The sequence below is a fragment of the Malaya genurostris genome, chromosome 3 (assembly GCF_030247185.1).
Source record: "Malaya genurostris strain Urasoe2022 chromosome 3, Malgen_1.1, whole genome shotgun sequence".
Classification (NCBI taxonomy): Eukaryota; Metazoa; Arthropoda; class Insecta; order Diptera; family Culicidae; genus Malaya; species Malaya genurostris.
The window spans coordinates 179,404,491-179,431,968 of record NC_080572.1 but is presented as its reverse complement, the minus strand read 5'-3'; the positions used below and the strand labels follow the sequence as shown (position 1 = coordinate 179,431,968).

The 27,478-nt window shown below is 36.6% G+C and overlaps 1 protein-coding gene across 1 annotated transcript in view; it reads right to left on the bottom strand.

Moving 5' to 3' along the window:
- Positions 1–21,982: 21,982 nt before the first annotated feature.
- Positions 21,983–27,478, bottom strand: part of LOC131439273 (uncharacterized) — a 270,667-nt gene continuing 265,171 nt past the window's right edge. The window contains exon 10 of the mRNA XM_058610087.1: positions 21,983–24,900. Within this exon, the coding sequence (XP_058466070.1) occupies positions 24,796–24,900 (105 nt within the window). The 3' untranslated portion in view covers positions 21,983–24,795. The remainder of the gene's footprint in view (positions 24,901–27,478) is intronic.

Below are 27,478 nucleotides of genomic sequence, written 5' to 3'. Positions count from 1 at the left end.
AAAATTCCAGTTCGTTACGTTTAAACATGGTCAAACACTGCTCAGAATCATCGTTCTCGTTTTTAGTCAACAGCGATCAAACGAGACAACCACTTTGAACAGAGCTTTCCCATAGTCAAATGTTCATGCAGTATAAATCCAACACGTTCTTCTGATATCTTTACGATGTCTTCACTTTTCGATCATTCAAAACAATGTTTTGAATATTTTTAATATTTGCTGGTGTTTATAGCCTCATTCGGACGTCCACTGCGTTCTACATCATCGGTGTCTCAACGACAACGCTTGAAGTCAGCAAACCAACGTTTTATTGTTGTTTCCAATGGAGCGGAGTCATTCGATTCCAGTTTTAAGGTAATTTTCCAAGATAAAAACAAACTAAATGCTTCTTTCAATACATTTACGGCCTTTCAAATATTTCTACAATTTTTGATAATGAAAACTTCTAAAAACTCATAAACAAAGGTTACTCATTTTACAATATTTTAACTGATAATATAGCTGACTGTTGGTTGAACTCATGGAAAAGAAAGGAGTCTAACATAAAATAATATTTAAATTGGAACTCCAATGGACTTAATGAAATGATAAAGAAATTTCATGTAAGCAAGAATGTTGCGAACTGGGACATTTGGTAGTCTACCATGAGTAGGCAAAGAATTTATTAGTTGAGATCTGACATCATGATACTCCACGCATGTCCAAACGACACGATCAATATCGTGATAGCCTTCGCCACAAGCACAATGATTAGTCTCGGAAAGTCCAATTCGAAGGAGATGTGCGTCTAACGTGTAGTGATTGGACATGAGTCTGGACATCACACGAATGAAGTCCCTACCCATGTCCAGTCCTCTGAACTATGCCTTTGTCTATATTTTAGGAATAATTGAGTGCATCCACCGACCCAGATCATCTTTATCCAAAGAAGCTGGCAAGTGTTCTTTGGCGAGACGCGCTATAGAATTCGTTGAAAGTAATCGGTCTCTCATAAATTTCATTCTCAATAGCACCACGTTTGGCTAAAATATCGGCTCTTGCATTGCCTGGAATGGAGCAATGAGCCGGGACCCAAACTAGTGTGATTTGATAATTAATTATTCAATATGTCGTTCAGACACTGTTTTATTTTGTCCAGGAAAAACTGTTCATTTTTGCCAGCAGTGTTTGAGCGAATGGCTTCAATTGCACTCAGACTATCTGTGAAGAGAAAATAATGATTTGGAGATAATGTGACAATTACACTCAAACTATAATGAACTGCTGCTAAATCTGCTATATAAACAGATGCAGGTTCTTGAAGCCGAAATGAAACCGAAACATTATTGTTGAATATACCAAACCCAGTAGCCTCTTCAATTCGTGATCCGTTCGTGTAAATCATTTTCTGAGAGTTAATATGCCTGAACTTGCTTGTAAATATTTGATGTGTCGAAAAAAAAAGTTGAGTCAGGGACATTTAAGAGACTGTCACGGATAGGAATATATCTCGAAGGGTCGATTTCCTGTGACATATGATTAAAATATACTGTCATGAATCTTGTTTGAAATTGAAGCTCAACTAGTCTTTTTTTATGAATAACCAGAGGATTCAGTACCTCACATCTTATTAGCAGTCGCGATGAAAACTCCCAAAAACGATCTTTCAATGGAAGAATTCCCGCCAGAACTTCAAGACTCATTGTATGTGTCGAGTGCATGCGCCTTAAAGCAATTCGCAAACAACGGTACTGATTTTGCTCAAGTTTGATAATATGAGAGTTTGCAGTGGAACAGAAAGCAAACGCATCCATATTCCATCACTGAAAGTATCGTTGTCTGATACAATTTTATTAGATTCCGGATGAGCACTCCACCAAGATCCTGTTATTGTTCGAAGAAAATTTACTCTTTGTTGGCATTTTGCCACAGAAACCTAATGTGTCCTCCCCACGTGCATTTGGAATCAAACCACACCCCGAGGTATTTGAAAGTCAAAAAATGTTGGATCATTATTCCCATCATATGAAGCTGAAGCTGCGCGGGATCATGCTTTCTTGAAAAGACGACCAGCTCTGTTTTCTCCGCAGAGAATTCGATACCCAGATGAACAGCCCAAACGGACAAGTTATCTAAGGTATCTTGCAATGGTTTTTGTAGATCAATAGCTTTGGGTCCAGTAACTGAAACCACTTCATCATCAGCCAATTGTCTTAGTGTGCATGGGGTTACTAGACAGCTGTCAATGCCATTCACGTAAAGCCATCAGAGTTGCCAGTTTTATATAAAATTCAATAAGGTACACCGTCACTTTGACAGTGTACACTGCATGTACCTCATAGCGAAAAATGTATCCACGAAAATTCATCGGAGCATTTCGTTTTATAATTTGTATTTAACGGAGTCTCCATAACACTTTTCAAGCCATTGCTTTGCTTGAACGGAATTTTTTCCCATCAAGAAGTAGTGTAAAATTAAAACACGATTTGTGATCCATTGTTCTGAAAATAACAAAAGTAGCGTAACTCTTAGCACAATAACTCACAAACTAATGAATAGAATATCATGAAATTTTAACAGTTGTCTTTGAAAGGTTAGTATTAACTGAAAAAAGGTGACTGCAATAAAACTGGCGCCATCTATGTGTTAGGTCCGGGACTTTTCAACCCATGCGTTAAGGAAAATGGCAGGCGTTGTGGGCACAGTTAGGCAGAAACCTGTTAAATTCCTTTGAATCAGTAATAAATGGTAACCATCAGAAATAACCGTATTTTAAGTGCGATTGGAAAATTACTTCGTAACAAAATCAATGGAACAAAAAACAAATATGATTGGTAACGACAGGGTTTGAACCAAGAATCATTAGATCACAAAGTCGCTGGTCAGATAAATTATGCATATACACTAAACAATTGAAGTTAATTGAATATTGTGAAATGTACATCAATGAACTGTTTAGTTTCAAATATTTTAAATAAGATCGTGGACATCCAAGAATTATCTGGAAAGCAAACATTGTATATAATCACTTTTATATGACTATTGAGTGCGGTATGTACTCGTAGTACTACTCACAAAAAATGGACATAGTATGATAAGATCTGCAGAAGAACTTGCACATCCAAAACCTCCTCGGAAAAGGTATTGAGGTCTACCCACATAACCGATGATCCATCCAAATACTACGTGAAGTTCATGTTGCCACATGCGATCTATAGGGCAATTGTGATTTCTCTAGGCCATCCAAAAACTACCTTAAGTTGTAGCTCTACGACTATGAGCAGCATTGAAAAACTTCATATAGACTGCTGAATGCTCGAGTGGATATCTTAAGACCTGTTTTCACTGAAGCTCTAGGACGACTGGGAACCTACCTGGAACAGCTGTAAATAGACAAGTGGGAAATGTGTAAAAGTATGAACCAACAAAAAAGGCAATAGCCGTTGTAGTTCTTGCTGTGACACAGTGTAGCCCCTAACGACAATACTCCAAGTAGTTCTTGGATATTGGAACATCTCTTAAGCATTTCCATAGTCTCAGAACATATTCAGAGGGTCCTGAGGTGCTAAAACATCGGACGTAGTAGAATTGTTCATGTTATTTAAACTAAAATCAAATGAAATTTGAAAAACTAGAAATAACGCGATGATTTATTTAATTTATGCGAAATTTAATTTACGCACCCCCGGCTCTTCGCGTAAATTGAGGTTCAAATTAACCATGTGAAAGCGGTGGGTGAAAATTACATGCCAATCATGTAAATCGCAAACATCAATGACATAAAACACAGTTGATAGACAGAAAAATGAGTTACATCTTTTTTCAGGTGTACACTGCATAGAAAATTAATAGGAATCAAACTTAAAATGCGCATAAGTTTGAGATATATTTCATTTTCAGATATTTATAATGTGCAACTTTTTGAAAATTTTGAGAAATTTTTGCTAATGCCCTTCTGAAATATGATGCTGGAGTTAAAATGCCAAACTGATGATGTAAAATTACACTCGGACCCTGTACAATTGGAATATTGCGTCATTTGAAAAGTTAAGTTGTTATGAATTATATATTTTGTAGAATTATATTACCTGTAAAATTCAAATATTTGTCTGTGTAACCATATCATAAGCTTTCTAGCGGGTTTATCGGGAGAGGCAAAATTGAACTTACTACGAACGTCATCTCGACCAATTTCTTTATAGAACTTTTGTCCGGGAAGCTGCCTATATACAATTAACGTTTCGTTGTCCGTCAAGATCAATGTGATATAAACAGGTGGGGCAGACCACATGGCTTGCTTACGTTGGTAACCAAAAATTTGTAAATAGTTCGGTACGACGACATACATGAAAAATAAACATGCTTTGATTCAATGCCAACTAGTCCAAACGGTGTGACGAAAGCAAGCACGTGGTTTTTAGTTTTACTTGACTTGCTGAAGCAAAGTTGATTTCACTAACACAAAAGAGTTGTGTTTGCCCCACCTGTTTCTACCACATTGCGTCAAGATGCCTTTTAGGCTCAAAATCCTGTTTCAGTGTCCCGTTTGGATGCTTATTGGCCCGAAAAGATAGAAATCTTCTCGCAGACAAACCGTTCTGATGGTCCTTGGGAAGCATTGAACTAGTTGGCGAAGTCATAATGAGACATCCCCGAGTTTGCCCTAATAGTTCTCAACAGCTTCAAATGCAGCTTTCGATTCTTAGTTCTACTATGATGCTGCTGTGATTCCGCCGGAAAAGTTTGAAAACACTACTTCTGGTTCTGGTTGGCGACTTGAGATGACGCCGATTTGATGGCACAGCAACTTAGGCTACATTGCCAGCTAATTTTCGTTTATGGTCCAATGGACTTTCTTTTCACTCGACCACAAGCGAAATTCGCGCTGTGTAGCTGCGTCGAGTCGTCAAAGTACGGATAAAAATCCTTTCTTTCTTGCGAAATACTCGAATTTTCTCCGGACTAATACGATACAACGTGCTCACCCATTCGGATTTTCACCGGAAGTGAAACATAACTTCTGTGCTGGACGAGGAAGCATTTCCAAACAAACAGCTTTCAAAGCATTCTAGATCTGACAGCTAGGTGTGCTCTAGTAAAATGAACAGTGTGCCCAAATATTAAATTACTCATGTTTTAGACCGAATCACGTTCACGATTAAATTTCTGTTAAGTTCTGTTTTTAGAATCTTCTCTATTCTCTTTAAACGTAAAATTAAAAGCTGTATAGTCACCAGTCGAGTTTCTCTTCTATCACCGCTGGGTAATGATGTGAGAGATTCCGTGTGTATCGCTTTTGATGCTTCTTAATAAACTTAGTCTTACAGGCACAGTGAATTGTTTTAGGACTGAACTCGATCTAATCTTGACTAATTATCTTCTATTTTTTGCCAAATCGACCAGCCTCAACTAACTTACTATCTAGATGTGTATATCATCTTAGGATGTCTACAATTACGTCTAAAAGTTGACGTTATATACTGATTTCTCCGCTGCTTTCGATAAAATAAAACATCATATAACAGTTGCTAAACTTGAATAGACTTGAATTCGGTGGATCACTACTTAAATGGCTACAGAGTTATCTAATTGGGAGTGAAATGTCAGCTAAAATTGAAGACTGCTTTACAACACCTTTCGCTGTCTGCTCTGGAGTCCCTCAAGGCAGCCACTTCGGACCATTTATATTTTTCCACTACCCAAACGATCTCAACTTTGTATTCAAATGTCACAAGCTATCTTTCGCGGACGATTTCAAATTATATTACCCAGTGAAAAACTTGGAAGACACTACATTTTTGCAATCACAACTGGATTTATTCGCGAATTGGTGACAATAAGATTCTTTTAAATGCATCAAAGTGTTAAGTCTTGTCATTTTCTCGCAAACACTCGTTAGTTAAGTACGATTGTTACATCTCATATGAACTGTTCAAACGTGAGTCTTCCGTACAATGAAATGTACAATCTTTGGGAAACGACCATTATTGCAAAACGTAAAAGTAATTTTCTTCGCTGTCGTTGAGTGGAAATTCAATTGAAAAATATCAGTTCCAATAGAGAAATATCAGAAATTCAATAGAGAAATATCAGTGAAATATCAATCAGATGGCGTTTGCTGAAAATTTTAATTGTTTCGCCCCATTAACAGACCACCTGCTAGACGAAGAACGTTCAGCCTATTGCTAAGCTCGAGTACAATTTTCCTATAATCAACCTCCTAACTACTACCCTGCAGATGCCACAGCTTCTGGAAAAATGTAACAATTCAAGCACCAGTTGGTGGTTGGCAGTAGGTGTCGGAAATCCCATCGGGGATTAAATTATCATTGCGATAATGATGAACATAATTAATTGTTTGAACTGTATTAAAAATTATCATAAATTTCGTTTAATTGGAATAAACTGTCACTTGTTCGTGTCCTTGCTCGCTGGCTGATTGCCTCGGCAGTTGCCCATGACGACGCCCATCAAATGCAGCAACTCCCCCCAACGTCGTGCCGTGCGATGATGGGTCGGTGTTTTTTTCTCCCTGACTTTCGCCCCAAGCTTCGGCAGCTGTTACAGATCACAGACAGCGTCCATTGGTGTAGGAAGCTAGGAAATAGACAAAAAAAAAAACAGGATGACATTACCTTTGATCTTCAGTACCGGAAAGCCACGTGACATCACGCAGAATATCAGTTGCCTGCTTGCTTACCTGAACGAATCAACAGGCATCTCTTTCTTAACATTCTCAAGACCGTCCAGCTTCAAATAAGCATACTGTGGTAGAGACTGAAGCGAGAGGGCTGGGGCATTTCTTAACTTCGGTACCGCACAAGTTGAGTCTATTTGCTGTTACCGCCCACGTGCATCTAAGATCCGAGCTTTCCCAGCTATCTGTGATCAAAGACACTCAACACAAGGCGTATCACGACTTCATAAGTCCGAGGAGTGAAGTCAAAAACGGATGCGACTGATGATAGCTGGTTCGTGCCGTGTGCGCAATCCAGTCAAGTACAATGCCAACTGAATTATCATAAGAATGGAAAACATGACATCCAGGCTGGCGGGAGAGGAAAAACATACGGATGCTACTGCTGTTATTTCGAGGAATAGCGGAAAAAAGTAAAAACATTCTTTCAGTTGACAGTTCAAAGATACAATCTTTTTACTCTGTTGGCGCCACATAATTTGCCCGAGCAAGTGGATGGCATGGAAATAATTGGCCTTTTTAGGTAGATGTTTTTTCTTAGATCGTCAAATTATAAATCAATTTACTCGTTTGATTGAAACCCCATTGGTAAGTTGTTTGCTTGTTAAACAGATGCGATACGAACAGTTGTTTAAATGTTTAAGCATATAAACATTAAGCACAGCATCAGTACTGTTTGTTTAGTATAAAATATGATGCCATTCCAAGTAATTGCGTATCCGATTGATTTCAACTTTGATGCCACCAGATCTAGAAAATTGAGCAATCGAGCAGTTGATTATTGCTTGTAATGGTGACGGAAAAAGATTTCTTATGTTATCCTGATTATTCATCAACATAGTCATGTTTAAGAGTAACACAACCAGTTCTTTAATATCACAATACCTTTCTTGTAGAACGATGTATCGTTAATCAAGAAATAAGCGCTTTTTCAGTAATGACTTACTCTAAGGAATAGGAATCTTCTTCCTTGAAATATTTGTCTATGCATGCAAACAGGTGGTAATCGTTGGGGGGCATTTTCAGTGAATGTGCGACAGGTTCTGGACACATGGCTAAGTGAGAAGGGTATTACTATGCGAAAATTGGCGAAGCGGTTTGGAATTCATCATGCCAGTGTTAAAACCATCATTAATAAGTTTGGGTAACACTATTCTTCGGATGAGCAACCAGGAGGAGGCAGAAAACCCGGTTCTTCCAACCCGAAACTGGAGCAGAAAGTGGTATCTCTAATCATGAAGAACAAATCAATGTCAATACGTGATTTGGCCAAAAAACAGGAGCGAGTGTCGGAATAAGCGTATTAAGAGGTGAAATCATCTGAAGCACTACAAGAAGCAGAAAATCTCGTAACAAAGTGTAGAACAAAAGAAGCGATCAGCAACAAGGGTCCGGAAATTGTATTCGCGTCTTTTGCAGTGTCCGAATGCATGCGTTTTGATGGACGATGAGACTTATGTAAAGGAGGACTCAAAATTTCTTCCAGGTCCACAATACTTTACTGTAGTCGTTGGGGAGGATGTGAGCGATGCGGACAGGTCGATTGAAGTGGAGAAATTCGGTCGAAAGGTACTGGTATGACAAGCAATAGGTTCCTGTGGTTTGAAGTCAACCATTTTTTACATTACCGGAACTATGAATGCAGAAATCCATCGATCTGAGTGTCTCCAGAAGAGATTGCCGCTTTTATATAAGAAGCATAGTACACATCCACTGTTTTGGCCGGATTTAGCGTCGGCCCACTATGCCAAAACCACTCTCAATTGGATTGCGGAAAAATTGCCCTCAGTTTCGACTCATCGAACGTTATTGGGCAATCGTGAAAATGGTCTTCAAGAAGACTGGTAAGGCAGCAGGGAACATGCAGAAGTTCAAAAAAAAATTGGGCTCAAGCGTCCAAAAAATGCGATGCAACACTTTGTCGTGTTCCGAAGGAGTGATTCCATTATCTGTAGCACCTCTTTTTGTATCGGTGCCTTCGATTTTTGTCCGGTCCCCGCTGTGGTGTTTTTTGTGACATTCATCGCCGATGATTCCAGGTCTTCAAAATATTCCGCTGGTGTTGCTGATTTATTTTAACTGCTAAACTGCTGCTTCCAAAAGTCGCTTATAGAATGCCAGAATAATGTTACAGGGTTTACTTTTATGGCCGAAGCTCTCACTGAAATTGACTGAGCTCTCTCAGCAAGAGAGAGTATTGAGAGATTGAATAGAAGCGTCATGGAAATCATACACTGAGAAAATTATCAAGTAGAGAAATTTGTATATTTAATTATATAAATATTATTAATATTATAATTATTATTATTTTTCATTATTATTATTATTACTCGACACGTTGTCGTTTTTGTTTCCTCGAGAGCCGCCCACTTTGACAACAGCTTCCTCCTTGACAGATGCCCATGCACAATACTGTACACGCTACCTTTTGATACCTCTAAGGTGTTAGTTACCTCACGCAATTTTGATTTACCGTTTTCACGGTCTGCGTTGAAATTACCTTATTTTACAGTAGTGTTCACCATCTTCAGTGTTAATACAAGCCGGATAAATGGTTGTTTTTGATGGAGCTGATTCCCCGTAGCACCTCTTAAGTCATTGCTGAGCTTACACTATGTTTGTGGATATTGTTTTGAGAATATCAAGAATAGCGTCTCTGAAATCACTGTAACTGGTGGACCAAACATCAGAACGTCATGAAATTTTGACAGGTATCTTTTGAAGATTGATACTCATGAAAAATAACACGGAAATGTTGTTGAAAGTTGAAGTTTTTCTCATCAATGCTTTCATTAATCTTAAGCATTAGGAAGATTGTTTTGACATTTTCCACACGGAGAATAGACATCCAAGTAGAGATTTCAATGTGTGTAAGAAACTTAACGGTTTCTGGCAAAGTGATCACCAGATAGTAATTCACCTAAAAACGCGCTTTGAGTGGCCAGCAATCGCTTATGGGCTGTTGCGTTCGAGTTTGCATAAAATGGTAACATATGGGCTGAAAAGTCCCGGGTCTAACGAATTCAATGAACAAGTTGAATGTTGCCGTTTTCAGCTATGCAATTCTTCCTTCAGAAAAAAGACTTTCTCGACCACTAAAGTCAATTAATCATTCTGAAATTTTCACAGAATAATCTAAACTAATTTTCTAATCATCAACTGGATAAATTTTGAATGCTTAAGATTAATTTCTAATTTATATTAGATGATCTCGATTGATAATGAGAAATAGTTTATCGCTTCAACTGAAATCGCAGAATGGTAGAGAAATTTAACACTAAAAAAACTGCTTGCATACAAAACTTGAACACAAGCTTGGCGAAGAGAAGCTTAATTATCGAAATCGCAAGTATGTACAAAGATATAATTGCATGCATTTGGGATAATGGTGTAATTTCGTCGGTTATAAAAGAAATGCAAATCAAGACAAATGATGTTCGGTGTTGGTTCGGATTGATTCAACTTTTTGATTGTAGATCATTAGAAATTTTGGTAGCCTTGTTCCACATCAATGACTCGAACAACCCCATGTGGCTGATCCTTGTAGTTTTTTGGTTCAAAAATAACATCATTCATCAACGACATCCGCCGCTCTAACATTTCAATACCACTTTTATAGAACGATTTATCTTTTTGCCTTTAAATAGGTCTCAGTTTCAGTGATAACCTCTTCATTCGTGAGAAATTTCTTACCGATGAGTATCTTTTTCATGTCTGCGAGCAGCCACTAGTCGCTGGGAATGCGGTGGATGTGTCAGTAACTCGAAGTTCAATTCATGTAGTTTTTCTATTGTTTTGATTGACTTGAGACACGGTGCGTAGTCTTGAACGAACACAGTTTTTTTATTTGCCATATGCGGTCGTTTCATTGCTATTTCTGCCTTCAAACGCTCCAATAATGTTTAACATGGTATGGTATTATGCTGTAGACGAGGTTCACAAGTTGCTGCCCATTCAGATGACGATCGTTTTGATTCCGGAGTAAAGTGATGAATCGATGTTTCATCCATTGTCACATATCGACACCAAAATTCTGGTTTGTTACGTTTAAACGTGGCCAAATACTGCTTAGAATCATCAACACCTTCTCGTTTATGGTTCTTACGTTCTTTTGATATCTTTACGATGTCATTTGAATCCCGAAACCTCACTTTTTGATCATTCAAAATGATTTTTTTTGGATATTTTTATGTTTCCTGGTGTTACCGCCTCATTTGGACGTCCACTGCGTTCTGCATCATTGGTGTCTCTACGTTTCTGATGGAGCGGAGTCTCCATAACACCTTTCAAGCCATTACTTCACTTGAACGGTATTTTTTCCCATCAAGAAGTAGTGTAAAATTAAAACACGGAATTGTTTTTGATCCATTCTAAAAATAACAAAACTCTTAGCACAATAGCTCACAAACTAATAAATAGAATATCATAAAATTTTTACAGCTGTATTTTAAAGTTTAGTAATAACTGAAAAAAAGGTGACTGCAATAAAACTAATGCTATCTATGTGTTACACCTGGCACTTTTCAGCTAAAAAATTTTGAGTTTTACAGGAGACTTAATTCCTCATACGATGTAATTCATAAAGACCTAATTTGTCAAATGACGGAAAATTTTATGTGTAATGACTTAATAATGTTAGAATAGCTTGAATTTTACTGGTTTCGACTGTAACTTGCATTCTGCTAGCAGGTGTGACTGTATGAATTTAAATGCTTACCAACCAAGCAGATGTATGCTTCTGTGGCCCAGTCGATTAACCGACGTACTTGCGATTCAATGATTCTCTGTTCAAGTCGCGGCGGTTGCTATCAGTGTTCTTTTTTTATTTCAACGAATTTCATGCATGGAGTTATAGACACAATATTAAATGTTCTTCGACGTAAATTGGCGTGAACTGCGACGTTCCATTTATGTGCATCTAATAAGATGTAAAATCATAGGGTTTTTTTAAGTGTGAAGGTTTATGAAATTCGGTTCAGCCATTTTTGAGAAAATTGAGCTCCAGAGCCTAAAGTCGAGTTCAATATCAAGCTATGGTTTTATAGAACATTTAATTTAACGTTTAGCTTGTGAAAATCGGTTCAATGGTTTCCGGGAAAACCAAATGCACTTTTTCATTATTTTGCACATATTTTACTTCGTTGCTTCGGATTCAGATGAAATTTAATAGTAAACTAATCAGCATTGTCCGAGAAAATCGAGTGCACATTTGTGTTACATACACATATACACACGCGCATACAGATATTTGCCGATCTCGACGAACAGAATCGAATTTTATATTACACTCGATTTTGGTTACAAAGACTGATTTCTCAGTAATTGTTCAATCTTTTTGTAAGGAAAGGCAAATAGTTGAAAATTTAATTAACATTTAATTACAAAAGTGATCGATTGTATCAAAATGTGTATTTTTACGTCTGTTCTGATAATAGGTAATTTACTCGTGTAGCACACGTTATTACACTTCAGTGAAAGTAACTTATATGAAATAAATTCATGGAACAAGTTGAAGATATTGCAACGTGCATTATAACTGCTATGTAACCTGAAAAGCATAAGAGGCGGAGCTTGTTCGACTTACCAAGGGTTGCCAAACAACTTCTCAGTAAAGAATATTTGATTTGATTCATTGAGCACATCAGTCTCAATGAAACAGAAAATAAAAGCTCATGTCAAGTTACAATTTGTTGATGTTTTTCCCATTCAGCATATACGACCAAAAATTAGCATCCGATAATCTAAGTGATATTCGATATTTATGGCGAAGTTGATCATTATACTTATTGAAAACGTGCACGCCTTCGATATTTTGGGTTTCAGAACATCGGCATACAAAATAATATTCATATTTTAATTCCCGTCATATGAAATTTACAGCTAAAAAGTCGAAATGTGTTCAGTTACAATTTTTTTGTGATTAACGTTAGTTTTTCATTTATCAAAGTTAAAACAGTTGACCAATCGCAATAATTAAAAATTTCACTTTTTTCGAATTTGATGAATATTTTATTCCCTGGTCATAACGGTAGCCATTGGCATATTTTTTTCCATCCATACACTGCCGTGACAAAGTGTAGAAATATTCTCTCTGGTAGTGCGAATGTACTTCCCAAAACGAAACAAGTTTGCTTCGCACGTGTGCCGGCAAAAAATTTGTGTATAAGCGCAGATTTAACTTTAGCAATTTTTTTAATTTTAATTTAATTCAATTTAATTTTTTAATTGATTTAATATTTTTGACCGGGATAATGTACGGAAGCTTTCAACCGACACTGTAATTGTATTTCTTTGTTGCATCACAACGAATACGGTAACCGATATGAAATCATTACTTAACTTTGTCTAATAGTGTCACTTTTTCATTGTCACATTTTGTTACGGTGACCAGTTGGCGACTAAAACCAGTCAATGCGAGCACGTCGTGAGAGTTAGATTACCGAATAGTTACGTTGGAACTTATTGTAACTTAGTATGGTTAGATGTCAATTCGTAACATTATTTTGACTCCGTTGTCACCATCATAATACGACATGTTTCGTCGTGTTTGTCATGCGACCATTATGCAGCATCTGTTTTGTCTTTAGTTTTTATGAACAAGTTACATGTGCTACTTGGGTTCATGTAAATTTTAAAACAGAGCGACTCTATTGTGTTCGGTATATTAAAACATTTGATTCGTGTACAAAGAGTATAGGTCATCACATTAAAATTGGATGCATGTCCTATAAATAAATCAATATGTTTGCTGACTTTCATTAAATTTAAGGACAGGAGCTCTTTTTTCCTTAAAATGTTTTTTTTGCAATCTGGAAAGCGACCTAAACATGTAGAAAACGAAGTGTGATTTCAGTTGCCACAGGAATCATCAAGTGTGAAATTTACAAGGAAGAATATCTCTATAGTCACTATATTTGAGGATTTAGCTTCATGCCATTATTCTAAAAGCGTTCTTAAATAGCAGGAGGCTAATTCGGGGCATTTGGCATAAGTACACAGATCCACTACTAGTTTCCGAGAAGCACGAACTTTTGTCACCCACAAATTGATGCCGAAACTATTTCTACTATCTTTCTGTACACAAATGTATAGGTAATGGCTTGAAAATTTTAGTGCATATTAGCGCTGCTTTCACTTGATGAATTCACATACACCTAAAATGATATCGTTTGACCATGAAGTTGACATCTTGACTGGCATTAATAGTAAAACGAGCAATAGTAGAGTTTTTTGAGCAGTTTTATTGATCGATTTTTGACCATTTCTTATTAAATCTATTTTATCCGTTCTTTGAGCAATTTTTAAGAAGTTTTTCGAGCAGTTTTTCAAGTAGTCTTTCAAGCGGGTTTTTTAAGTCGATTTTCAACCTCCGCTCCACAACCTTTTGACGAACGGCCCCCCATTAGACGCCACTGTCATCTGCTGGATCGAGCGGTACATGAAATCAGGGAAACATTTCACAATTTTCCTCTAATTTATTGGAAGAGTACAATTAGCCAACAGAAGAGGTGTCGCTTTCCGTCAGGACAACCTTGTTTTGTAATATTTTATCAAGAGTCCGAAGATTTAATCAAATGAACGAGAGTTATTTTGTGAATGTTTATTTGAATTATTGTCAACTGTCTGTTGCTTGCGATTTTTTAGTGTACCTACACTCTTAGAAGAAATTATACACACAAAAAAATTGACATTTACAGATGACCTAATCCCTCATACGATGTAATTCATAAAGACCTAATTTGTCAAATGACGGACAATTTGTAATGACTTAATGTTAAATTAGCTTGAATTTTACTAGTTTGGATTGTAACTTGCGTTCTGCTAGCAGGTGCGACTGTATAAATGTAAATGCACCTTTTACCAACCAAGAAGATGTGTGCTTCTGTGGCTCAGGCGGTTAACAGACGTACTTTGCGATCCAATGATTTTCGGTTTAAGTCGCGGCGATCGCTATCAGTATTTGTGTTTTTTATTTCAATGAATTCATTTATGGAATTTCAGATACGTAATATTGCGTGAACTGCGACACTCCATTTATGTGCATCTAATAATATGTAAAATCACAGGGTTTTTTCGAAGTGTGTATGACGTAAATCCATCCATGCCGTATTTCCTAGGGTGATGACAGAATATCGCATCTATCAGCATGGAAAATGATTCATTTTCACATACTTTAGAGAGCAAATTTCAGTGAATTGTGACGCTTCCTTTTTGAGCATCTACCGAGACGCGAATTTACATATTTTTTTGAATTGTGTAGAGCTGGTTTGCTTGTATATATTCAACCAGTTGACCAGTTCATGCTATTCGAACGAAGTTCTTAGTGACAACCTTTTTCTGGAAAAGTCAAAATTCTTCCCCATTTATTTTTTCAACACCGGATAGAGAAAGCCAATAAAGTCCAATAGGAGAAAGTGGACAAATAAGGAAATAAATACATTTTCGGAAAAGCATCCGTACCCGCCCTTACCGATACTAAAACGGTCCGTACTCGGTCTGACTTTCGAAGTATGCACCGCTCAGAGAACTTGCTGAAGACATTACCGTGCTGAACGAAAAAGGGCCCGGAAACCAACCCGAAGCAAGGAGAGCAAGTTGATAGAAACAGGCGGTCGTAGAGATGATGATAAGTGCTTTTCACTATTACAGTCGTTCCCCGGGAATGGGTCGGCATCTTCAGCATGTCGATTCAGGTCTAATATAGTGCGCAGTGCTAGATCGGGAGTGCCCGTGTTGTATTGTTCAAAGTTGGCATTTTCTTTTGATGCTTTTTACACTTAATCTTCGGTCCCATTTCCACCCCGTAACCGATTCCACCTTCTCCAATCGTCACGGGGCCGGAGGATCAAATGTGAGCGAAGTGAAACTACACATCGATACAACATTATGGCAAATAGCAAACAAGGCTCTATATTATATAGTCGGTACTAGGAGTCCGACCCAAACAAGCTCCCCCTGTCACACCCCGCTCGGGATTAGATTGTTGAGGAAGAGATAATAAGGCGAAGATGATTGTGCTGACGGGAGATATTTTTCTCACACTAAAGTGGAAAGTTTAGTGACTTGGCTGGCGCACGAGATGATTTATGAAACGAAAAAACGATTTTGTTCTTTGGAGTTTTGAGAATGGTGTGTTATGCAGGGTTGCTGGAAAAATTGAATGTTTGACTTTCTATTTATATGCTTGCATCCAAATAAAATAAGTTCTGAATTGTAATCCACCAGTGTTTTGTTAGTATTCAGTATAGGATGATGGTGCACCGTGATGTCAATCGTATTGCTAATAAGCTAAAATGTACAAAAGATCTTTGCTAAAATTAAATAATATTATAGTATATTATTTTTTCGATTCATGAAGTACGAAAAAATCTGTTTCAATCCTCCGAATAGTGTATTCCGACAAACATATAAATTATTATGGAGCTCATCAAAAATCCTAAGAAGAAAACAAATTCTTTTGCTTGGACTTCAACTAAGCCACCAACAAGTTTGTTTAATATCAACTGAAGAAATCATTAGTTCTTGTGTTTAAATCTAAGTTGGTTCGAATTTGTTACAATCTATATCTAATTTTTGACAAACACTTTTGATGTATCCGGTATCGATATTCTTCGGACTAGTATAGCTGTATCGATTTTGTTCAGCCATCAAGTTCTTCGAATTAGAAGGAACTACTTTCCAGTTTCATTCAGAAGGTGTTGGTCTGGCAAGCAATTTGTACCTGTGGTTTGCGGTCGTCGATTTTCTTCACGAAGGGCACAATTAACGCCAAGGTGTACGAGGAAGAATGTTTGAAGAAGAGAATGCTGCCACTGTACAGAAAGCATAAGGCTCCCCCTTTCTTCTGGCCGGATTTGGCTTCAGCCCACTACGCCAACTCCGTTCTACAAAAAATAATGTACAATTTGTGGAAAAGGACATCAACCCACCGAATCTTCGGCCAATTGAAAGGTATTGGGCAATTTTCAAGCGGCATTTTCGGAAGGTGCAGTGTCCTAAAACATGCAGGAGTTAAAAAAACTGGACAGCTGCCACCAGGAAAGTCACAAAAGTTACTGTGCAGAATTTAATGAAGAATGTCAAGTCCAAAGTGCGAGCGTTTCACGGAAACTAGGATTTTCTTCAATATAATCAGGGAAATGCATAAAAATGTAATTCTTCTACAATATATCGAAAACTGATGTCAAAATATGTTTTTTTTCGCTTTTTTATTCAATAATCAATGTTGCTAACTACTTTTCGATACACTTCTTATCATGTCCGTTTTGCTCCAATTCCTCTTTTTTTCTGACTTTACTTCGAAAACTAACTGTCAACCAATCGGAAGATATTCCTGACATGTTCATAAGTAAGATAAATGAATTGTTTTTAATAATTTTATAATTTTATGTTGAATTCTGATTTACAATCCCGAAACAGATCCAATATGACCTACCAATATCGGTTCATATTACGTAGAAAACTTCAGTGATCCAAGGACCCATAAGAGGAATGATAGTACTAGTCCGTTTACCCTCTTTACCCCATTGTATGTCATAAGTTGTTTCTATGGGTGAACTTTGACTGAACCATCTCTATCAAAGTTTTATAGTAATCTGTGGTTATGGCGGACTTTCAGGTTTATTAAAATTTCAGTGAAAATAATTGGTAACTTTTGAGAAAAGCAAAAGGTGCATCATGCCTCGCGGATGCGTTTCACCCCATTTTGCCCTATATGCATTCGATTTGTTAGACTTTTTTACATCAGAAAAACTCTACTCGATCTTCTGCAAGTTCTTCGGTTTTATGTTATATAGTTAAGATTGAATACAAAGCAGTAAAAAAGGGAACTTTGGGTATAACGAACGTGATAGCGTTTCGTGCGGTCCTTCTAAATGCATGGAATCGATTTTACTGATCATTTTATACCAAAAAAAATGCTTTTTGGTCAACTGTATCATGCCTCCAAAAAAAATCGTCGCGTGTTTGGTCCATTTTTTCCACTGTGCATTGGATTAAATTGCGAACAGTGAGCCAATAATACATTATGATGATAATACCATTGAATTTACAGAAGAGGAGTATAGTAAATGACCGACGAAAATATACAGAGAATTAGACTCACAGTGGTCCGAAACGGGAAATTAACGTGACAAAAATATTTTCACTATTAAATATTAGTTTTTTGTAGTTGGTGTCTTCACAAACGTTGTTTGTAATCAAATGGCGCTCCCTTTGATGAAAAATGTTATTAGGGTGGTCCTCATTTAGATTGAAATCTGCAATCTAACTTTCTTAATTGAACTCAAAAATGATTTTGTTGTACAATAAAGTTGTAGGAAATTTTATTTTGAGCAACTTTGCTGAAAAAAGCACCTCTATAGCTTTTTATTTAATCGAGTTACATCAATTTTCCCGAATAAAAGTAGAGGGGTTCCTGAAAATTCACTTTTTTGTTCTAACTTTTTGTGAAACGTTCTACGGAAAAGTTGTCTTCAGAAGCGTTGTTGTACTAATCATTGCGCACAATTTTATTCAACCAAGCTTTTTCATATGAGCTACCAGTAAAAAGTTATGATTATTTTTTCATCAAAAACTAGTCAAGCTTCAAATATCAATATTCATTAGATGCCAGATCGATAAAAATGTATCCTATGCGATTCCTGAAAGGTCATAATATAATTAAAAATTTAAAAGAAGATTGGGATGGTGTTATTTTTTTGACTTATTTTCATTAGTTTTCAAAATACCTTCAAAAAACTCAAAAACATTGCATAACTCCTAAGTGCCTTAACGTATCAACATACTTTCTTCAGCAGAATAATAGTATCAAATTAGTTCTACAAGTGTTGCATACATTGTCCTTCCGAGAAATGAGACACACAAAAACTAAAGCCGAAAATAAATTGCAGAACAATTTAATTTAATTTATTACCAAAATAACTATCAATTGAGTTTGAGCAACTGAGGATTATAGATACTGTGTAATATGATTATTTCGAACTAGTTGGCCATGAAAAATATATGAACAGAAATTTTCATTATCTCGACAAATATTCCAACAAGTTTGTGCAAGTTAGTAAAATGCAAATATTTTTATCCACATCGTGCCGAGACGCTATGACACTGACCCTTCTTTTTCATCCACTTGTGTACCGAATAGCCTGTAAAAATCGCAAAACGACGCAAAATGAGTGTTGGTTTGAATAAATAAATTCTACTCATTTTAACAAACTAATGATTTTTTTTGGGTTTCAGGAAGTGCTTTGACTTACAACAAATCTATTTTCGGCTGTAGTTTTTGTGTGTCTCATTTCTCGAATGAACAACGTATGGAACACTTGTAGAACTAATTTGATACTATTATTTTGCTGTAGGAAGTATGTTGATACGTTTAGGTGTTTAAGAGTTGTGCAATGTTTTTGAGTTTTTTGAAGGTATTTTTAAAACTAATTTACATAAGTTAAAAAAATAACACCCTTCCAATATCCTCTTAAATTTTGACTTATATTATGACCTTTCAGGAACCGCATAGGATACATTTTTATCGATCTGACATCTAATGAATATTGATATTTGAAGCTTGACTAGTTTTTAATAAAAAAATAATCATAACTTTTTACTGGTAGCTTATATGAAAAAGCTTGGTTGAATAAAATTGTGCGCAATGATTAGTACAGCAACGCTTCTGAAGACAACTTTTCCATAGAACGTTTCACAAAAAGTTAGAACAAAAAAGTGAATTTTCAGGAGCCACCCTACTTTTGTTCGGGAAAATTGATGTAACTCGATCAAATAAAAAGCTAGAGAGGTGCTTTTTTCAGCAAAGTTGCTCAAAATAAAATTTCCTACAACTTTATTGTACAACAAAATCATTTTTGAGTTCAATTAAGAAAGTTAGATTTCAGATTTCAATCTAAATGAGGACCACTCTAGTAACATTTTTCATCAAAAGGAGCGCCATTTGATTACAAACAACTTTTGTGATGACACCAACTACAAAAAACTAATATTTAATAGTGAGAATATTTTTGTCACGCTAATTTCCCGTTTCGGACCATAGTGGATTGGTAGCATAAATATAGTTCATGCATTTAAGGTGAAAATTATTCAAAAAAACGTGCTTAATCCACCTATCAGTGAGATGATACCTTTTTTTATCAATCCGCATGTGTTTTTTTCATGAATATTCTTCGGTTTTCATGACATTATTTTAATGACCGTCGTTTTAAGCTGCAATTTGACATTTTAATCACTCATTACTCTATCTAAAAAGGTTACAATCGATCAAACTTTTCATGATATGTCGAAGTGAGTTCCACTTTAGATTTTACGGTAATTTAAGGTACTTCCAGAGCCGGTATTCAGGAACCAGCATAAACCAAACCGATTCGTATGGCCATATGACGAATAAATTGGAATAGTTTTGAGTCCAACTTTCAAGCTTTTCGGGATTATCATCTTCTATATCGGTTTGAATTTTAAAAATTCAACCTCCTGTAATTCCAGAATCGGAAGTCAGCATTGAATAAAATTAATTAATTTTGTGTGGGACTATAAGTTTATTTTAATTTGAATTTTTTTCTGAAATTCGATTTGGCTTTATTTGAGAAAACGATTGAGCTTTGAGAAACGATTCGATACTGGAGCCGGAGTTCGAAAATCGGTGTAGCCGAAGTCAGACAAATTCACCTGATTAGTTTACATTTGTTTCAATATGTTTAAAAATCAGTATAGACATCTTTGAGAAATCGTAGTACGAGTTAAATTTTTGGGTGCCTTCCGAATCGAAAACTGAATACCACTAAAACTGAAATAAGTTTATTTGGTTGTCGACTATTCAAATCAGCAAATCTTAGATGATTCTTAGATATCATTTGAATCTTAGATCGGTTCAGCCATCTACGAGGAAAATAAGTTACACAATTTTAATTTCGTTTCACATATCATCCTGTAGTTCCGGAACCAGAAGTCGGATCCAAACATAATTCAGGAACCTTGTTTAGGAGCATACGAATTTTCATATGAATCTGAGTTTGTAGAAAACGGTTGAGTCATCTTTGAAAATAAGGTAAAAAATTGAGTGAAATTATTTGTCACATACGCATTTGCTGATCTCGACGAACTGATTCAAATGGTATATGGGTGTTTTGTTCTTCCAGCATTTATTGCTGTAAGCAGTTTAAATCAATATAATTATGAAATTGTTCAGAATTCGGAAGTACTGCCATCTTTCCAATATGTCATATTCGAACGATTATGTTGCCAAAAACGAACCGTGCTAAAATTGGTCCGAGGCAAAATGTCATGAAAAATAATGCTGTTCACAGTCTTTTTGGTACTTAGAAACTATTGTATGTAACAGTATAAAAAATCGTGTTTTACGTTGCTCCCAAACCTTTCTTTGCCATACAGCGCTCAGAACTTCTACTGCTGGAATATGGGGGAAAAGTCGCGTTAAAAATGGACGGATTTTAACAATCTATGGCTTGTTGGATAGCTATTACCGTGCGGAATCTAAGTCTGAAAACATATTCTGTTTTCAAGGTCAATTGTGACAGATACTGTCAAAAACTGAAAATTTTGACATAAAACTTCGTATAACTCAAAAAGTAAACATCCGATCTCAAAACCATTCAATAGCGTTCTGGGTGACGAGGAGACCTTTCATTTGCGACTAGTTTGATCAAAATCGGTCCAGCCATCTCTGAGATCTCGACCTCTTAGTTGACAACACACATACAGACACACAGACATTTGCTCAGTTCGTCGAGCTGAATCGATTGGTATATGACATTCGGCCCTCCGGGCCTCGGAAAATTTTTCGAAAGTTTCAGCGAATTCTATACCTATTTTTTATATATATAAAAAAAGGTAACTAAACAGATTTTCGAAAAACCAAATTAAAGTTTTCGCAATTAAAACTTCATAGTTTTAGTGTAACAGTAATCACTAACAATAACGATTGTATTATAGTATATTCAAAGTGTGAAGTATTCAAAATCCATTACGAATCAATGAGACATAGATGAAATTAAATATGAGTGGTTCCTCCGGAAATTAAAAATTATTTATGGCCTACTTCATGACCAAAACCAAACACCAATCCAAACAAGAAAGTTTACTCCGGCATGAATCAACATGACTTATGAATTTAAATAGTTCTGAATCCAGTTTGGATTTCAATAATAAACGATTTTAATAGATAAACGATTTCCAAATTCTTTTATGTTCCAAAACCTAACTCTTGATGTTGCAGCTTCCATACATCGGTTGTTAGTGCCTATCGAGGTCATGTCATACAATTTCAACAAGAAAAGTCCACTGTTAACAGTTCTACTATTTATAGATTTTATTCAATTCTGTATAATTTGTAGGATTATTTTTTTTAAATATAAATAACTACACTTTCCTTGCAATGCTTCTTCAATTCGTCCGCTTCGACGTGTTTGCATTAGTAATTCCCTTCTCCAACTGGGGTACAATATTTATGTATATACTTCTTTGTTGTGGAGAAGTCCATTTTTTTACATACGCGTTTCCGCGAATCAGTGTTACGTCTATTTCTGTTTGCCCACTTGTAGTATGTAGCACTTATTGTTAAGCAACACCCGGGATTAAACCGTGCCATACACGCACAGTTATATGCAGTTCCCGTGATAAGGAGATTAAAATTACACATTTCAATTAATTCAATAATAATCATAATAGTTTCGGTAGCGGTATGGATAATTAATTCATTTCTCTCTGTCACGTTTGCTGACAAATATCAGCGATTTGTGCTGAGGGGAAGGGCGTGCGTGAGTGTGTGTGTGTGTGTGTGTGGTAGGTAGGAAGGTATGCATGTCAAACAGGTGCGAGTGGGGTGCGGACGGAGTGCCCGATAGGAGTAGGCAGAGTTAAGGTGGGTGCCAGTGGGCGAAAAGTTTTCATTCATTTCGGTGGTGGGCCGGGTGTAGGCGTTATGTGGGTGGTTCCTGCACGAAATGAACAGTGTTGCACCGTGGGTTTATTTTCAGAACCCCCCCTAACTAGCACTGTTGCGCTGGGGGTGCAATAGGGAAGGAGGTGCTGGCGGCGATAAGAGCTACGCCCCGACTGTTCCCGTTGGTTACCTTCTAGTAGTTTGGCTTACAAATATACATATTTCCAGCTAACATGTAACGCAGAGATAACGAATATGTACTAAAGTGGTAATTTATTATAGTGTGTCAGATAGCTGGTTGTACGTCAAATCGTCTAACTGGAAGTCGGATTCGTTTTATGTGGGGTGGTCCTTATTTGGTACTGAAAACTGTTGTTAGGGTTTTTATAATTAATTTTTTTTTTACTTAAATCAAACTGAGGGGAAACAATGCTGTGCTGTTATTCGTTAAATATATGTAGTTAAAGTAAGGAATTAGGTTAAGTAAGTTCAATCGAGTAAAAATAGCGGAATCAATTGTTACGGATTTTAGTTTTGTTTTCACCCCAATTTCATTCTGATCTTTGAACTTGTAAATTTCAGCGTAAGTTGTGAGCTATCTATAAACCGAAACTTGTAAGAGTTTAAAAAGCAAATTAGAACTCGTCAATTGCGAAAAAATAAAATAAAAAACGAGGACCACCTCACCGTACTCTGTTTTTCCATTCAGCCCTAGTTGCATTGCTACAAATGAAGTACTTCAGGTTCGACGTCGAGGGATAATAATTGGACATCGGCCACGTGACGGAAGGCAAACTCATAACAATATACATTAACACAATAAATATGTAGATTTTATCCTACCAAATCTGCTAACCTCTCTCACCCCGGAACGAGTGACTGATAAACAAACGGCGAAGGAGTCACTTTTGGGCATCCAACCCCATTGGAAATTCATCAAAATTAATGTGAACTCTAATTCGGTTAGTTTGACTTTTCCCTTTCAATTAGTGGGCTGAATGACAAGCTGTCCGAATGGTCGGGCGTCCGGCAATGGTAGGCGGCGGTTGTTCATCAAATTTTCATTGAACCGCTGCTTGACTGAGGGGGGTGGAATACCGTTAAGTACTATGAAACCAAAATCAACGGTAGGCGAAGAAACGGGATAAGAAAATTTCAACCCAACTGAATCGATTGACTGGTCTAGTCTAGTCTGATTGAACCATTTACAATTGCATCCACGTGGCTGCGTGTACTCGAGTGTGGGAGTGTGAGTGTGCCTGTGCAGGTCGGTGTCAGTCTGAATGTCACTAATCGAAGTCAATTAACGCGTGCTTCGAAAACGGGACAAATTCGAGCCTACGGCAAGCATTAGCATTGCGAAATTGATTTTCACAGTCGGGCATTTTCTTCGGGCGTCGTCTGGTCGGAGCATTTAGAGGGAAACGTAATCTTTTGAATCGTTAAATAGACATCCAATTTGATTTTGATTATTTTGTTTCTTTTCCATTTACGAAACATTGGTTTCAAATTATAGCTCATTATTTTACCTTCTGACTTTATTTACAATAAAATAAATATAAAACTGATGAAGGAAGTTTAGGTAAATACTCATCATAGATTTTCCTTATGTTTTCTTCAATGCAATGATATGTACAAAGGGTCCTGCAAGGTTCAATCAACTATTTCATTGGTTTGTGAAATTTGGTCGTTTATAGCTAATAACAAAATTTTTAGTTTGATTATTCATTTTCGCCTAGCTACTGTACTTTTAGTAAAATCTTTACGGTAGTTTATGGCCTATCAATAAAAGTTAACAAAACATTTTAAACGTTTTCAGCAAGAGAACACTAGAATTAACGAAATCGACAGTTAAGCTCATATTTTTTCTTCATAATGTTTGAAAGAACGTTTCAGTTTACATAATACCGTTCCTAATATGGATAGCAGCAGCAGCAGATATTTCACTCCTCAGAAGAACAGTTGATGTGTTGTTTTGTTTTTTACTAACCATTGGGGTTATATCATATGGTTTCGGTTAAAATTACGCTCTGGGCGAAAGGAAACAGAAACATACTCTTATTATACAATGTTGGATTTATATACTCTTAACTATAAGCTTTCTACCAGGTTTAAAAAAACTCCGGCGAGTTCTGCTGGAAGCCGATTTACAGTTTTCCGGGAGCTTCGTTACTTTATTCTTTGACATGTTTGGTTGTAGTGATTCAGCAGTGTCTTACTGGGTAGCGGCTGCCATGCTAGTTCCATTCGCTAAAGTAATGCCCAGGCTAGAGGAAACCATTTTGAGGGCGACGCTGGCATCCGGGTTCGATTTCGTGTCCTGTGGGAAACAAAGGGAAACAAATATATTCGATAAAGCATCAGAATTTTAATTATTATTTCAATTTATGTTGCAAATGGATTGTCGATTCAGTAGTAAGGGAAGGTCAGTTTTGGTTCGAATCGCCATCGTAGTTTAATCAGGAATTGGGCAGGCATAAATATATTGGTCATGAGAATAAAAATAAAATAATTTTTCCCCTTGAATTAATCAATCAGTTTAACATTTAATGGAACTTTTCATTCCATGGACATACAATACTATACGTACATACCGCCCTTAAAAGTCAGGAAACGGCTACCAGTTACGCGTTCATATACTAATTTCTTTTTACCATGGAATTCTTGGATACCGACGATCTTAACTAGATTCTATGAAAATACACGATTCCTCAATGTTCATTTCATAATATTCAGCTCATTGAAGCATGTTGGATTTTTTTTAGCTTATTCTGGGGAGCAGAGAAAAGCCCGATGGAGATGAAATATAGCAATCTCTCTCTTCAGTTGCATAAAACCTCCTAATTTTTTGTATCAACAGATTACAATGATCCAACAGATACATTTACGTTTAAAACTAACAATTAAAACTAACAGTTTACGCTAAACTACTAACCCTATAACTAGTTGATGGCACAATATTACAGCATTACAGAGCAGCTTCATTGAAAGGCGAGATAGAAGAGAAAAGTGGATATGAAGATGGAAGAAGAAGGTTAGTTAAGGGAGTAGTGAGTGAGCGTTGACGAACAACGGGGTTAGAATCGGCATGTAGATCCAATTAGTGATCAATAAGATGGTGGATAACGGAGAAAATGAGAGGGAGGACGACCGGGTTAGTTTCGGCGAATATGATTAGTTTCCAATGAAGATGGTGAACATTTATTTACTCGATAGTTGTGGAATCATTGAATAAGCGTTTTATCGCATTACGCGAGAGATGAAAATCAAAGACCTGCGAGCAACTGTTAAATAAATGACACATACTGAGAAACGGTTCATTATATCCGTTGTTAGTTCTAGCACGAGGGATTCGTAAAAATGGATGTGAACAAAGATTGTAAACGATGCATGTCAAAGTTGACCAATAAAGTTGCACAATAAAGAGTTTTCAAGCAGTGTATGTTAACGAAATTTTTGAAAATTCGAAATATGAAGTCTAAGAGTTTCGATGCCTTCGAAATCACGTAATCAATGTGATTCTTAAAATTAAGTTTATCATCAAGAATAACTCCTAAGTCTTTCACGAACGATTCACGCTTAAGAACATTTTGCGAAAGATTGTAGTCATATCTTATTATTGAGTGCCTGCAGGAAAATGATATGACGGAGCATTTAGAGGCGTTTAATACCATCTTGTTGGAGTGACAGCATTCCACGAATGTATTCAATTGAGCTTGCAAAAAGTGTGCATCTTATTGTTCTGCAAATGATAGTTTGAAACATTTCAGTAAGAAGTGCAGATCATTAAGGTAGAGTAAAAATATATACGGTCCTAAGTGACTTCCTTGAGGTACTCCAAAACTCAGAGCAAATGGTGATGTTGTACAGTTTCCTATTTTTACCGACATCTCACGACCAGTAAGATATGAATGCATCCAATCCAGTAAAGAACCACCAAAGCCAAGTCTGTCAAGTTTAGCAATTGTTATTTGATGGTTTATTATATCAAATGCCGCTAAGAAATCAGTTAGATAGCGTCTACCTGTAGACGAGACTGCATGGATTGCATGATAAAAGATGTGTAAGTTACTAGGTTAGTAGATGTTGACCGTTTATGCATAAATCCGTGTTGATTTTCAGATATATAGTCGTTGCACTTATGAGTTATGAAGTCGAGAACAATGATTTCAAAAAACTTGGAAACAGGGAGGCTATTCCACGGTTGTTGCCTTTCTTAAAAACTGGGAAAATGTAAGATTTTTTTCAGATGTCAGGAAATGTTCCCAACTGGAGGGACATGTTGAGCAGCATTGTCAGTGGTGAGACGAGGCTATTTAAGCACTTTTTTAGTACTATTAAAGGAATACCATCAGGTCCTGCGTTTCCAGACCTTTTTATTTAAAGCATGCCTTACCTATCATAGTCGGTGTAATAGTAGGGTGTGGTCCAACAGGGGAACGAAGAGGAACGTTATTTATCGCTTTAGATACTTCGGAGCTGCTGAGGATTTCACAGGAGAAAACGCTACTGAAGTGCCTTTGAAAAAGATTGCAGGTATCAGACAAGGTGGATGATTTAACCTCTTCGAGCGACATCTGAGTAGACAGTCCTGTTTCTTTACGTTGTTCTTTGGGTTTTTCTTCAAATTACTTTGAACTCGAAGAAAGTGGGTGTTGTATAACGGTCTGTTCAGACGTTTATATCGATTATTAAGATACACATAATGAGACCTCAGATGTAGAGTTGGCCGCTTCGTGAGCTTTTTCAAGACAGATCTCTTAGCACTCTTTAATTGCTTAAGGGTTGGATTAGCCCAAGCAGGGTAAACTGGTTTATGGCATATTCTTTTAGGTACGAACTGATCAATAGAATATGAAATTATATTTGTCATTGATGCAGCCGCATAGTTTCCATCA